A 16,375-nucleotide genomic window follows, 5' to 3' on the forward strand; every position below is an offset into this window, starting at 1 on the left:
CAATCATTTAACCACTTTGTCCATATTTGAGGGTTAGGGGTATTCAAAAATATCAGATAAACAAGCTCACAACATTTCGAATAAAGTTGAATTTCTTAACATAACTCTTCTCTTCTGGGGGTCCCTGGCACAAAATATTCTCAGATGGGGGTCCGTGGCCAAAAGCATACATTCATGTTGACATGAAAGATAGATCCATAATAATCTTCAGACACATAGTGTTTGCTGATGGACACTAGATGGCGTCCAAACAGCAGTTTTCCAGTCTGTCCATGACAAGTCTGTTGTTTTAGTTTTTAACTCTAGTAATGTGTTTTATAACTCTATTAATGTGTTTTATAACTCTATTAATATGTTTTATAACTCTATTAATGTGTTTTTAAAGTTCTCAAATAATTGTAGTGGAGTTAAAACAAAACAAAAAGTAGAACAAGGGTTCAGCCTAGTCATGGTTCACATGACGCTCGTCTGTCACAAGCGTCACGGAGCAACTTGTTCCTGGTTTTTGAAAATGTCTCCTTTTACAACCCGTACATCTACATAAACGTTCACATTTACAACCCGTACATCTACATAAACGTTCACATTTACAACCCGTACATCTACATAAACGTTCACATTTACAACCCGTACATCTACATAAACGTTCACATTTACAATATAAAGTGCTGACCTCACGCCCATGGATGTAACAAGTTGAAAGGCTTGGGTCTAAATACCCGTATCTACCGTATTGTTCAATAAAAAGCATTTTAATCCAATCCAATCCGATCAGTGGCCATTTTCTCAGAAATGTCTCCATAGGCTTTCAAGGACGCGACCCTATCGGTTGGAAGCTGTATTGCAGTCTGATACATTATAACTCTACGAATAAAATGGCTGCCGATCGGATTAAAAGGTTTTTTTATTGAACAATATGTGGAATATACAGGTACTTTGACGAACCCGTTTCAACTGGTTACATCCATGGTCGTGGGTTAAACACTTTATATTTGAAATGTTTCCGTTTATGTAGATGTACGGGCTGTAAATGGAAGAATTTCTAAAATCGTGAACAAGTTGCGCCATGACTGTCATGATATGACATTCATGTTACAGGGCTATACGTTCCACCTAAGGATAATTTCTTTTAACAGGTCGTTCATGAAAGTCCTTGCGGTCTTGTTTCCAATGAGAACCTGTGAGCAATTAGGGGTTAAGAGTCTTGCTCAGGGACAAATTTCATTTCATCGTGACATTATGCTGACCTGGCCTGGAATCGAACCTGGGGCAACCAGGGCCTCTGGCTCCCTAGGCGGGCTCACTAACCATTCAGCTATGGCCGCCCCTAACAGTGCACCTGACAGTGACTAGCCTGCAATTTACCAATTAAATTATTGAACAAAGTTTAATATTGAATCAGAAATCATGGAAGTCATTTGAACCAAAAGAAGTTCAAACTACAGCAACTGTCCTTTTTAACACATTTTTCAAACATGTAGCCTATCTTCATTCATTAAATATGACATATTCCACAGAGCCAAACAACCACTCTAAACTCATATTAATTATTCTACATGATATCATTCTCTTATATTAGAGGGTCTCCAACGTGTTTCAGCTCAAAGAGAGATGAAGCAGGGACCCCTAGACTGCCCCCCCCCCCCCACTACATACATACTGTGAGATATAACATTGTATTTTCATAGATTTCATAGACCAACGCCAACCTCTTTCGCCGAAAATAGCAGATCTACAAGCTCACAACACCTCACGGTGTAAGGCGTTGTGAGCTTGTAGATCTGCTATTTTCGGCCAAAGTTCTCCTCAGAATAGGGATGCTGGGTTCAAGTGGTTAATGTAAAAAAAAAATCACAAAGATTTGGCGGACCCCCAGTAGTGACTCTGAGGACCACCCTAGTAGCCTGATTATCAGCCTGAAGCTGGGCGGGGTCTATGGTCTGGAACCAGACTACCACCCTAGGGGTCCCGTCCCGGACCCCCTGTAGTGACTCTGAGGACACCCTAGGGGTACCGGACCCCCTGTAGTAACTCTGAGGACCCCCTAGGGGTCCCGGACCCCCTGTAGTAACTCTGTGGAACCCCTAGGGGTCCCGGACCCCCTTTAGTAACTCTGAGGATCCCCTAGGGGTCCTGGACCCCCTGTTGCAGAGCCCTGCTGTAAACACACATGTTCTACATGCCTCCACATGTCTCAACACCAGGGGGCAGTGCTGAGTCACACACACCAACCTAGTAACTGGTTCGTCCTCATGAAAACTCATGTTTTTATTTTATATTTAATCTTTTGGTTTGTAATGAAGCAAAATGTGATAATAAACATCTTATCTTATTATAAGTCACTCTGGATAAAGAGCATCTGCATCTCATTAATGCTTACATTGTAACATCAGTGGTTCTCAACCAGTGGTCCGGGGCAGGGACCACCTGTGGTCCTCGAGGGGGTCCCTGGCACAAAACATTTTGAGACGGGGGTCCGCGACCAAATGTGGCATGAGAAAGGTTCAAAACCACTGTTGTAGATCAGTGGTTCTCAAACTTTTTCATGTCAGGGACCCCTAAATTGACACTTATTAGCCCGCGGACCCCCATTTGAAAAGTTATGCCAGGGACCCCCAATAAGAGACGATTTTTACGGCTCTCTAGCAGTGATTCTCAGCCATTTAAATTTCAAGGACCCCCAGTTTGACATGCATTAGGCTACGGACCCCCATTTAATGTCATTTATATCTCTGGGACGCCAATTTGTATTATAAAATCAATGTTAATTTAACTCTGAGAGTGTAACAAATGGAACCAAATGGACCCATTTGTACACTCTCAGAGTTACAGACCCATAAGGGTCCATTTGGTTCCTAAATATCATTTAGCTGGGGACCCCCTGGAACTCCCTCAAGTACCCCTGGGGGTCCCCGGACCCCACTTTGAGAACCAATGTTGTAGATGTTTAAATTGTAATAAATAAAGTGAATAGTGACCGTGGTTAACTAACCAACCAGACTGTGTATGACAGAGTGGTTCTCAAACTTTTTCATGTCAAATTGACACTTCTTAGCCCGCGGACCCCGATCTGAAAAGATATGCCAGGGACCCCCATTAGAGAAGATCTTTACGGTGCTACGAGTGATTCTCAACCATTTTAGTTTCAAGGACCCCCAGTTCGACATGCATTAGGGCTACGGACCCCAATTTAATGACATTTATATCTCTGGGACCCCAATTTACATTGTAAAATCAATGTTAATTTAACTCTGAGAGTCTGAGAGTGTACAAATGTAACCAAATGGGTCCATTTGGTTCCATCTGTACACTCTCAGAGTTACAGACACATAAGGGTCCATTTGGTTCCTAACTATCCATCATTTAGCTGGGGACCCCCTGGAACTCCCTCAAGGACCCCTGGGGGTCCCCGGACCCCACTTTGAGAACCAAACTATTATGACAGACATGTTACTGTCTGTTTGGTTGTATGTTTCTCATGTTTCTTGTACTTCCATGTACTGATGTTCTCATGTCTTACTAAATAAAAGTACATCAATCAATCATATGTTCTGTAATGTAATAGAGAAGGTGAAGTCATCCTATAAGCAAGGTTTCAATCAGTTACAATCTGCTCATTTCTTTACTTATTACATTTATTTATCCTGGTATGATTTCTGCCTCCTGATTGGATCAAGGTATCCTGACTTGAACATGTGTTTTCTGTTTACAAATACACACTGACTGCACCTTTAGTGTGTGTGTGTGTGTGTGTGTGTGTGTGTGTGTGTGTGTGTGTGTGTGTGTGTGTGTGTGTGTGTGTGTGTGTGTGTGTGTGTGTGTGTGTGTGTGTGTGTGTGTGTGTGTGTGTGTGTGTGTGTGTGTGTTCCTGTCACACTCCATTGTTTGCTAACAGTTGTGCTAATGACTAGTTAGCCTAGCCGGTGGAACCAGTTTGCCCCCCCCCCCCCACACACACACACACAGTGGTGGGGAAAGTACTCAGATATTTTACTTAAGTAAAAGTATCAATACTGCACTGCACCCCGTTACGAGTGAAAGTGTGGGTTATCAAAATATACTCGAGTAAAAAAATATTGGCATCAAAACATACTTAAAGTACCGAAAGTAGAAAGTACTCCTTATGCAGAATGTCACGTTTCACAAGGTATGTTCATGTAAAATTGATCAAAACAGCTTTAGAAAATAGCAGAGCTTGTAGATCTGCTATTTTCAAATGGCCAAAGTTTAAATGGGGCTGAAGTGGTTAATGTATCTTTTTTAATAATAATCTAAATCTACAAAGTAACTAGTAACTAATGTTTTCAATTAAGTTTAGTGGAGTAAAAGTACAATATTTGCCTCTGAGATGTAGCGGAGTAGAAGTAAAAGTATTGGAAATTGGAAATACTCTGGTTAAGTAAAAATACCTCAAAATTGTACCTAAGTACAGTACTCCAGTACATGTACTTAGTTACTTTACACCACTGCGCGCGCACACACACACGTTGAATATAATGTGTTTTTATTGCGTCAGGTCATACATATATATTTTACAGTCATTCAGAATCTAACTGTATCATACAGTAACTCTCCTGTCATTCAATAGAAACATTCATTAAACCATGGCAGTACCGTTATCACTATATTTATAATTATTAATATTATGACTAATACACTATTTATCCTTAACGAGCAGATCATCGCCTCTACACTCCATCACATCATTTAAAGGGACAGTTCAACCACCCCAAAAAAATACACTTTTCATCTACTCAACTAGTCTCTCCACCAAGCTTTGAATTCGTGGAGATTCGTCATGTTTTTGTCTCATTAATGAGACAAATAAGTCAATATGTGACCAATAGAAGTGAACAGGAGACCAACGCTAAGGAGAAGCAAAACCACATTAATAAAACATGATCTTAGAACCTGGATCATCAGTGACAGTGAGAGTTCACAGAACACTGTGAGAGTCCTTTTGGATTTTACATTGTTATTATTTTATATAGTTTAATGTTGGTCTACCACTGCTCCTGTGTCGTCAAATATTCAATTATTGTCTCATGAATGTGACAAAACAAATGGCTTCATGGGGTGAACATGAACAACAATAGATGTTTTGTTTGGATTAAAAAGCTAAACGACATCAAATGTATTTGTACCGTGAATACAAAATCAGTCTGTCCGTGTGTGATGGAGTCCAGAGGTGTTAACCTGCGTCCATATTCGGCGGGGGGGGGGCGGGCTGGGCGGGGGAGGGGGCGGAGCAGAAGGCGGGGTTCTGGCGGTCATGTGATCGATCGGGTTCAGTAGCCGGAGGTCTCCAGGTATTTGCCGACCTCCTCAGCGCGAATGTTCAGCTTCCCTCCATGGACTCCTGACAGGCCTTTCACTATCACTAGAGCTGGAGACAGGGAGAGAGACAGACAGGGAGAGAGACAGACAGACAGACAGACAAGTAGAGAGACAGACAGGGAGAGAGACAGGGAGAGAGACAGACAGACAGACAAGTAGAGAGACAGACAGAGAAAGAGAGGAGAGAAGTAGTACATGTTTGTAAATACATTTTAAAAAAAGCATAACGGCGTCAAATTCAGAACTGGCCCCTGTAAAAAGTCAATGCCTAGACCAGTGGTTCTCAAACTTTTTCATGTCAAGGACCCCCAAATTGACACTTATTAGCCCGCGGACTCCAATTTGAAAAGATAAGCCAGGGACCCCCATAAGAGAAGATTTATACGGCTTTCTAGCAGTGATTCTCAACCATTTTAACGTCAAGGACCCCTAGTTTGACATGCATCAGGCTACGGACCCCCATTTAATGGCATTTATACCTCTGGGACCCGAATTTATATTATAAAATCAATGTTTATTTAACTCTGAGAGTGTACAAATGGAACCAAATGGACCCCAACGGGTCCATTTGGTTCCATTTGTACACTCTCAGAGTTACAGAACCATAAGGGTCCATTTGGTTCCTATCCATCATTTAGCTGGGGACCCCCTGGAACCGCCTCAAGTACCCCTGGGGGTCCCCATACCCCACTTTGAGAACCAATGGCCTAGACCCCCCCCCCACTGTTTACTGTACATATTTGTCTTTTGATTACTACTCGTTTATGATGTTTTTGCATAGTAGTGTATATCTATCATTAAATGTTTGATGAATGGAGTACAAAGGACCACAATGGAAACGAGCCATCAAGTACTTTCTTGGGTTTTAAATCCTCTAAACAAGACGTTGTTGAACTGTACGTCCCTGTGCTTTAACTGTTAACTCTTTAAGACCCGAGGACGCATCTGTGTGTCACTTTTAGATTTCGTTGGGTTATTCAAAAATAGTGAACAATTTTATGCAAATCTTTGAATATATACATTTAAAGCGAGCATTTCTAACTAAAATGTTATTGCTTCTGGGGGATTCTACAAATGTCTTCTAAATCAGTTTAAAACTGTTTTCTGAAACACTGATGTTGCTATAATAGTGTCAAGGAGCCCCACAGTGATATGCATTTGGCTGCGGACCCCCCCCCCCATCTAAAAAAAAAACCCCCAGGAGCAAAGATTTGAGTAAATAAACAATTGCTTTATAGATATATATTCAAAGATTTGCAACAAAAAAAAAAAACAATTTAAAAAAAAAAATAGCAGATCTACAAGCTCATAGTGCAGCACTCGGTGCAGCGCTATGAGCTTGTAGATCTGCTATTTTTGAATAGCCAAAAGTATAAAATATGGATAAAGTGGTTACACAGAGTGACAGACAGACAGACAGACAGACAGACAGTCAGACAGACAGTCAGTCAGACAGACAGCTACGTGTCTCACCTTGTCCTGTCCTGTACACGCCGATGTTGTATGTCTCTGTCTCGGGGGGCGTGGCCTTGGTCCTGATGTCCATGCTCTTTGCTGAGTCGTCCTTGAGGAGGTTCCTCAGCATGGTGCATCTGACTCCTCCCACTGTGAAGCCTGAGGTGAACAGAGCGCCTTCATCCCCAACCAGCTTCTTGATCTCCTCTGGCTGAGACACAGACAGGCAGGGACACAGACAGACAGGCAGGGAGACAGACAGGCAGACAGACAGGCAGGGAGAGAGAGACAGACATCATTAGTTGTTAAATATCAACCTGATGATTATTTTAACCCATTAAGACCTGAGGCCGATTCTAATGTCTCCTAAATCCTAACAGTTTAGTGAAAGCCGTACGTTGCTGTAATAATATCAGTGGTTCTCAAACTGTTTCATGTCAAGGACCCCCAACATGACATGCATTTGGCCGCGGACCCCCCCCCCCCCCCCCCCAACATGGAGGATGTAATACGTCTAGTTTCCTACTGGTTGTGGCTCAATGCACTGAACATTAAAATACAAGAAAGAACCAAAAATATATGCCTTACAGTCAGTCCCATGTAAACCAAATGGACCTGTGAGGGACCACTGAGGGACCAGTGAGGGACCAGTGAGGGACCAGTGAGGGACCAGTGAGGGACCAGTGAGGGACCAGTGAGGGACCAGTGAGGGACCAGTGAGGGACCAGTGAGGGACCAGTGAGGGTCCATTTGGTTTAAATGGAACCAAATGTTAAAATGAAGCTGTAAGGCATATATTTTTGCATGGGGGGTGGGGGGGGGGGGGGGGGGGGCTTAGCACAACATGTTTTCAGATCCGTGACCAAACACATGAAACAATAGGGGGTCCTTGACATGAACATGATTGACACATGTTCATGTCAAGGACCCCCACATTAATATGGATTTGGCCGTGGACCCCCTAGTGTCGTGAATCTTTTCACATCATGTTCAAGACTTTCTGAAAATAGTAGATCTACAAGCTCACAACGCATCGACATGCAGCTTGTAGATCGGCTCTTTTCACAATAGTATGACATGGGGTTAGAATGATTCAAACTGATCCCATGTCAAAAAGCTAAATATACCTTTAATACATTATTATCTCCTCTAGAACCTCTAAACATTTACATGTAAAATAACATCAATATTTTATAAATAATTCATCTTTCACTCAATGGGATAACTCCAGTCGCAAGTTGATGACGTCATTTAGTCCATGTGTGGTCTAACCCTATGGGATGTATGTGTTAAAGCAGGGGTTTTCAACCAGCGGTCCGGGGACCACCAGTGGTCCTTGAGGGGGTTCCAAGGGGTCCCCAGACAAATTAATAGTTAGGAACCAAAGTGACCCTTATATGTCTGTAACTCTGAGAGTGTACAAATGGAACCAAATGGACCCTAACGGGTCCATTTGGTTCCATTTGTACACTCTCAGAGTTACATGAGCACTGATGATGGTGATACGGTGTAGATTGGGACCACCAATAAACCTAAATGGTTGAGTCCCTGGCATATCTTTTGAAATGGGGGGTCCCTGGGCTAATATTTGTCCATTTGGGGGTCCTTGATGCGAAAAAGGTTGAAAACCACTGTGTTAAAGTATTTAAATATACATTTGATTCATATTAACTGTATAAATATACATTTGATTCATATTAACTTTATAAATATACATTTGATTCATATTAACTTTATAAATATACATTTGATTCATAAATATACATTTGATTCATATTAACTTTAAGTATTACGTTGTTGCGTTCCATAGGGTTAGATCACACAGGGTAATTATGACATCATCATCCTGCGACAGGACGTGTCCCTATTGAGTGAAAGATTAACTATTTATAAAATAAATACAATATTTAGTGTTTTTAATTTAACATTTTAGTTCTAGAGGATTATAATGTGTTAAGACTTATTAACCACTTATTAACCACAGATACCTTTACATACATTTAGCCTTCTGGAGGAGAGGAGAGGAGAGGAGAGGAGGGGAGAGGAGAATAGAGGAGTATAGCAGAGAGGAGAGGAGAGGAGTTGAGGAGAGGAGAGGAGGAACAAGTTGAGACACAGAATGTGTCAACCTTCACATACCACAGACCTGAAACTACAAGTTACACAACCCTCTGTGTGTGTGTGTGTGTGTGTGTGTGTGTGTGTGTGTGTGTGTGTGTGTGTGTGTGTGTGTGTGTGTGTGTGTGTCTCATGTGACAGGCAGTAACCACACACACACACACACAATGAAATGCTGACACAACCGCACATAATCTCATATCATCATAAATGCTATATTCCTCTTTCCAGCACCGTGTGTGTGTGTGTGTGTGTGTGTGTGTGTGTGTGTGTGTGTGTGTGTGTGTGTGTGTGTGTGTGTGTGTGTGTGTACCTGACTAACAGGAAGTGCAGCGCGGGCAGAACGTGTTCTTATGTCTACTTCCTGTAAGTGCTGAGCTCATGACCATATAAGGAAACGGAGTGTGTGTGTGTGAAATGAGGAAGTGTCCCACACACACACACACACACACACACACACACACACACACACACACACACACACACACACACACACACACACACACACACACACACACACACACACACACACACACACACACACACACACACACACACACACACACACACACACACACACACACACACACTCACTCACTCACTCACTGCTGTAAAAAGTTTAAAATAACTTTGTTTGTTACTAAATTATAACTGTTGTTTAAAATGACTTTAAAAACTGTAGTGAGAATAGCTGATCTACAAGCTACATGCCTTGTGAGCTTGTAGATCGGCTATTTTTTGATAATTCTTTACCTTACTTTTAGCTAACACAGTATTAGCATCAAAAACTATTTAAAATGTCAAAGTAAAAGTACTGTTTGAAGATAGCAGATCTACAAGCTCACAACGAGTGAGCTTATAGATCTGCTACTTTCAAACGATTTTTGACAAACTTGTGAAATAGGACATTCTGCAAAATGAGTACTTTTACTCAAGTAAAAATGTTGAATACAGGACATTTCCTTGTAACAGAGTACGTCTAAGTACTTTTACTTGAGTAGCTGTTCTTAAGCAAATTTCTTGGACCCAAACTTACAGACAATACATGAATTAACACTATTTTAAAAGTAGTGAAAATAGCAGATCTACAAGTGCACAGCACGTCGTGAATGCGATGGTGTTGTGAGCTTGTTGATCAGCTACAATTATTTTCACCATTTGTTGAAAATGTCTGAAGAGGCAATGCTTCAAAATCATCTTTAAAAAATGCACTTTTTAATTTGTACTTTTGAAAACTTTGGCATTTTTTGAATAATGATAATTATGCTCTTTTTTTTAAAGCAAGTCACTTTCACTAATAGTGTATTAATATTTATACTTTGACATCATCAAGTTGTAGTCTGTTTATGTTGTAGTACATGTGGGACTTGTAGTCCATTTGGGACTTGTAGTCCATTTGGGACTTGTAGTCCATGTGGGACTAGTAGTCCATGTGCGTGCCTTCACTCATGATGGCTCGTTAAATCAATAAAAAACAGCAGCCAATGAGAGCGGGGAGGGGTCAAACACTACAGCCAATGAGAGCGTGGAGGGGTCACACACACACTACAGCCAATGAGAGCGGTCAAACGCAAACACATGATGCTCCACTGTTGTCCGGACACGGACACACACTTTTTTTAAAAACTCCTTTTTATGAATGGCATTATTAGCATTTTTTTGGCCATTGTCTATTAGCCGGAGGCCTGAAGCCAAAAACAGCAGATCTACAAGCTCACAATGACACGTTGTGCACACACACACACACACACACACACACACACACACACACACACACACACACACACACACACACACACACACACACACACACACACACACACACACACACACACACACACACAAGTTCAGTGTCTTGCTCAAGGACACTTTGTGATATGTTTTTCAGTGATAGTGTGTAGTTCATAGTGTGTACATGTTACAGTGAGTGTGTATTAGGTAGGTACCGTGATGTTCTTTAGTGATAGTGTGTAGTTCATAGTGTGTACATGTTACAGTGAGTGTGTATTAGGTAGGTACCGTGATGTTCTTTAGTGATAGTGTGTAGTTCATAGTGTGTACATGTTACAGTGAGTGTGTATTAGGTAGGTACCGTGATGTTCTTTAGTGATAGTGTGTAGTTCATAGTGTGTACATGTTACAGTGAGTGTGTGTGTGGTAGGTACCGTGATGTTCTTTAGTGATAGTGTGTAGTTCATAGTGTGTACATGTTACAGTGAGTGTGTGTGTGGTAGGTACCGTGATGTTCTTTAGTGATAGTGTGTAGTTCATAGTGTGTACATGTTACAGTGAGTGTGTATTAGGTAGGTACCGTGATGTTCTTTAGTGATAGTGTGTAGTTCATAGTGTGTACATGTTACAGTGAGTGTGTGTTAGGTAGGTACCGTGATGTTCTTTAGTGATAGTGTGTAGTTCATAGTGTGTACATGTTACAGTGAGTGTGTGTTAGGTAGGTACCGTGATGTTCTTTAGTGATAGTGTGTAGTTCATAGTGTGTACATGTTACAGTGAGTGTGTGTGTGGTAGGTACCGTGATGTTCTTTAGTGATAGTGTGTAGTTCATAGTGTGTACATGTTACAGTGAGTGTGTGTGTGGTAGGTACCGTGATGTTCTTTAGTGATAGTGTGTAGTTCATAGTGTGTACATGTTACAGTGAGTGTGTGTTAGGTAGTGATAGTGTGTAGTTCATAGTGTGTACATGTTACAGTGAGTGTGTGTGTGGTAGGTACCGTGATGTTCTTTAGTGATAGTGTGTAGTTCATAGTGTGTACATGTTACAGTGAGTGTGTGTGTGGTAGGTACCGTGATGTTCTTTAGTGATAGTGTGTAGTTCATAGTGTGTACATGTTACAGTGAGTGTGTGTGTGGTAGGTACCGTGATGTTCTTTAGTGATAGTGTGTAGTTCATAGTGTGTACATGTTACAGTGAGTGTGTGTGTGGTAGGTACCGTGATGTTCTTTAGTGATAGTGTGTAGTTCATAGTGTGTACATGTTACAGTGAGTGTGTGTGTGGTAGGTACCGTGATGTTCTTTAGTGATCCATTAGCGGTCCAGAGGCCTTCAGATCCAGGCTGCTTTCCCACGATGGCCGCCTCCATGCTGATGTTGTTTCCATCTCTGTCTGGAGCCATGAGGTTAGGCAGGTACGCATCCCACGAAGACATTCTGTTATGATAGAGAGACATAGAGAACATATGAGAGAGAGAGAGAGCCATGAGGTTAGGCAGGTACGCATCCCACGAAGACATTCTGATAGAGAGACATAGAGAACACATGAGAGAGAGAGAGACATGAGGTTAGGGAGGTACGCATCCCACGAAGACATTCTGTTATGATAGAGAGACATAGAGAACACATGAGAGAGAGAGAGACATGTCTGTTATGATAGAGAGACATAGAGAACACATGAGAGAGAGAGAGACATGCATGTTATGGTAGAGAGACATAGAGAATGAATGAGAGACACAGAGAGAGAGAGAGGTTAGGGAGATATGCATCCCACAAAGACATGTCTGTTTGGGGGCGAGAGAGCTTGTAGATCTGCCATTTTCAAAAGATCTTTTTATCATACATGGGCAACTGGCGGCCCGGGGGCCACATACGGGCCCCACCTTCACTTAATACGGCCCCCACCTTCACTTAATGTGGCCCCCACCTTCACTTAATGTGGCCCCCACCTTCACTTAATGTGGCCCCCACCTTCACTTAATGTGGCCCCCACCTTCACTTAATGTGGCCCCCACCTTCACTTAATGTGGCCCCCACCTTCACTTAATGTGGCCCCCACCTTCACTTAATGTGGCCCCCACCTTCACTTAATGTGGCCCCCACCTTCACTTAATGCGGCCCCCACCTTCACTTAATGCGGCCCCCACCTTCACTTAATGTGGCCCCCACCTTCACTTAATGTGGCCCCCACCTTCACTTAATGTGGCCCCCACCTTCACTTAATGTGGCCCCCACCTTCACTTAATGTGGCCCCCACCTTCACTTAATGTGGCCCCCACCTTCACTTAATGTGGCCCCCACCTTCACTTAATGTGGCCCCCACCTTCACTTAATGTGGCCCACAGGTTAATATCAGAATAATGATATATTATTGATTTCAGCTGTTATGATTCTAAACATGACCCACTTTAATGACTTCAGTCTATATTAGTAGCTTAATGACTAGTATTAACATTCTATTGTCTTTTTTAATGTGCAATGTATTTAAGTTCATAAAGTTAACATAAGTATAACTAAATGCATTTGAAATTAAATAAAAATGTCACTTTTCAGGATTCCAATAAAAAAAAACTTAAAAAATAGCAGATCTACAAGCGCACTGTGACGCGCTTTGAGCTTGTAGATCTGCTATTTTGGTGTGACATAGAATGGCGAAGTACGGCATGAATTTGAATTCCAGACTTTTACTTGTAACTAGAATGTAATGTAATTTCTACATTGCAGTATTGATACTTTTACTTAAGTAAAAAAAAAGTGACAGTCATGACAAGTCAAATAGTCACATTAATGTCTCAGGAATGAGAGAAAAACTAAATAATCTCCATGAATACCAGGCTTCATGAAGCGTGTAATTAATATGAAATAAGTCTTTGTGTTTTTGAGGTGAAATGCTCCTTTAACATGAGGATGAGCTGGTTTTAACATGCCTGGTCTTGACCTCTTGACCTCATGTGACAGGCTCTGTGCACAGCAAGACACCGGGGCCTCTTCCTAAGCAGCGGTGGAAAGTAACTAAGTACATTTACTCAACTACGGTACTTAAGTACAATTTTGAGGTCTTTTTTACTTTAACGGGGTATATCCAATTTTCAGTACTTTTTTTTTAACTTCTACTCCACTACATCTCAGAGGAAAATACTGTACTTTTACTCCACTACAATTATTTGAAAACTTTAGTTACTAGTTACTTTGTAGAATTTGATTCTGATTACAAAACACATTAACCACTTCAGCCCCATACGCATTTCGTACATTTGAAAATAGCAGATCTTTGAATGGACCCTTAAGGGTCCATTTGGTTCCATCTGTACACTCTCAGAGTTACAGACCCGTAAGGGTCCATTTGGTTCCTATTCCTAACTATCAATCATTTAGCTGGGGACCCCCTGGAACCCCCCCAAGGACCCCTGGGGGAAGGGGGGGGGGGGGGGGTATAGAGAGAGACAGAGAGGAGTGTGGGGGTAGAGATAGCAATGAGGAAGACAGATGAGGAACTGCTTAGGCAAGATGCAGACAGAGAGACAGACAGGCTGTCTGTCTGTCTGTCTGACAGACAGAGAGACAGACAGGCTGTCTGTCTGTCTGTCTGACAGACAGACAGACACTGAAGCTGATTAATTATACTTCTTTTTTTTAAATATAAAATGGACAGAAAAATATTGAATGAAGGACAGTTAAAACTATAAATCTAATAAAGTCCTACAATGTCTTCAAAAATATATACAATTATCCTTATAATAATAATAATAATAATAATAATAATAGTAATAATAATAATAATAATAAGTTGAAGTGTTAGGCCTATAGATTAGCATATCGTTGTTGCCAGGCAGAAAATGAACGCCTCAGGTCATCATAAGTGTGTCATGCAAAAAAACAGTGAAAATAGCAGATCTACAAAATCTGTTATTTTCACTGTTTTAATGATAAGGTTTATGTTATAAAGTTATGTTAATGTGATAAAATAACACTAGAGGCAGTCAGGAGGGACAGTGTCTTGGCTCAAGGGCCCTTCCACACTAACCCCCCCCCCCGCTCCCCCCCTCAGTTTCAAAGTATTTAACCATTTAAACACATTGACCGGGAAAGATGCCAGATCTACAAGCTCACAATATTTTAAACAGTACTTCAAAAGTCATTTAAAAATATTTCAAAATGATGTTTAAACCTGAGGCGACTCTTAAAAAAAAAATCTATATCCTAACAGTTTTTCAAAAATAATGTAAAAATTATTTTTTTCACGATTTTTCAAAAATAGCAGATCTACAAGCTCATAGCGCGGCAGCCGCGCTATGAGCTTGTAGATCTGCTATTTTTTAATAGCCAAAGAATTCTAAAGTGACACAGATGCGTTCCAGGTCTAAATGGGTGAAAATACTTCAAAGCCTTTCAAAGCGTTGAACCTCTTAACGTGTAAGTGTTTGTTTTTTAAAGTCTTAAACCCTATAGGTTATACTTACTACTAGACCGGTAACAAAATATCAGATCTACAAGCTCACAACTTGTCACGCTCACCATATTTCAAACAGTATTTTAAAAGTTATTTAAAATGATTTTAAAAGCTTTTCAAAATGATTTCAAAGCATTGAAAGTCTTGAACCACTCAAACCCTATACACTCACCAGACTGGGGAAAACAGCCGATCTACAAGCTCACTTCAGCTTGTAGATCGGCTATTTTGTCCACAAACGATTGCCCTAGGTTAGTGCCACTAGGGTTCATGTACTTTAAAGTACTTTTAAAGTACTTTTATAGTGTATAAAGTAGAGTTAAACTCACCTGCTAGGTTGAGGAGTGTGTGGGCCGACGAGGAGAGGACAGGAGAGAGGAGACTCAGTGAGGAGACGCAGAGAAGGAGGTGAAAATGACTCTCTGACATGAACCAGGAAGAACTACCACTGCTTTTATAGTGGAGGCCACACCCAGAACACACACACACACACACACACACACACACACACACACACACACACACACACACACACACACACACACACACACACACACACACACACACACACACACACACACACACACACACACACACACACACACACACACACACACACACACACACACAGGAGTGGGAGGCAACAAGAGGGCGGGGGGTAAGAGAGAGAGAGAGAGAGAGAGAGAGAGAGAGAGAGAGAGAGAGAGAGAGAGAGAGAGAGAGAGAGAGAGAGATATGGGCTTAATGATTGACAGGTCCAGATAGCGAATAAGAAGGCGGTACATACAGATTATGTCTTGATCAATAATCTTAACTTCACAGTATGAAGCAATACGATTGGCTCACGTCTCCCTTTGAACGGGCCAATCGCAGCCGAGCCTCTGAGGTGGGGAAACTACCTGTGTCTCTCTACCTCCCTCCCTCTCTTCCTGTGTGTGTGTGTGTGTGTGTGTGTGTGTGTGTGTGTGTGTGTGTGTGTGTGTGTGTGTGTGTGTGTGTGTGTGTGTGTGTGTGTGTGTGTGTGTGTGTGTGTGTGTGTGTGTGTGTGTGTGTGTGTGTGTGTGTGTGCGTCTCGCTCGCTCGCCCTGTCAAGTACAGGCACACCTACAAGCCACCTCTGCATTCCACAGCGCACACACACACACACACACACACACACACACACACACACACACACACACACACTCACACACACAGGTATGCTAGCTAGTTGCAGCCTGTGAGAGGAGGTGTGTCTGCTATATAGACTGAATTACTTTAGAACAAAATACTTTCTTAAAGTCAT

The 16,375-nt window shown here is 41.7% G+C and overlaps 1 protein-coding gene across 1 annotated transcript; it reads right to left on the bottom strand.

Annotated features, from left to right (window-relative positions):
• Positions 1-4,487: 4,487 nt before the first annotated feature.
• LOC311034919 (profilin-2-like) lies at positions 4,488-15,545 on the bottom strand. Its single transcript, XM_084042948.1, has 4 exons — positions 15,420-15,545; positions 11,933-12,077; positions 6,811-7,003; positions 4,488-5,386 (listed from the first exon to the last, which is right to left on the bottom strand). Exons 2-4 carry the CDS (start codon positions 12,074-12,076, stop codon positions 5,289-5,291), a joined length of 435 nt encoding a protein of 144 aa, XP_083899074.1. The 5' UTR covers position 12,077; positions 15,420-15,545; the 3' UTR covers positions 4,488-5,288.
• Positions 15,546-16,375: the final 830 nt, after the last annotated feature.

This window comes from Gymnoscopelus microlampas (assembly GCF_963454915.1).
Source record: "Gymnoscopelus microlampas genome assembly, chromosome: 19".
Lineage (NCBI taxonomy): Eukaryota > Metazoa > Chordata > Actinopteri > Myctophiformes > Myctophidae > Gymnoscopelus > Gymnoscopelus microlampas.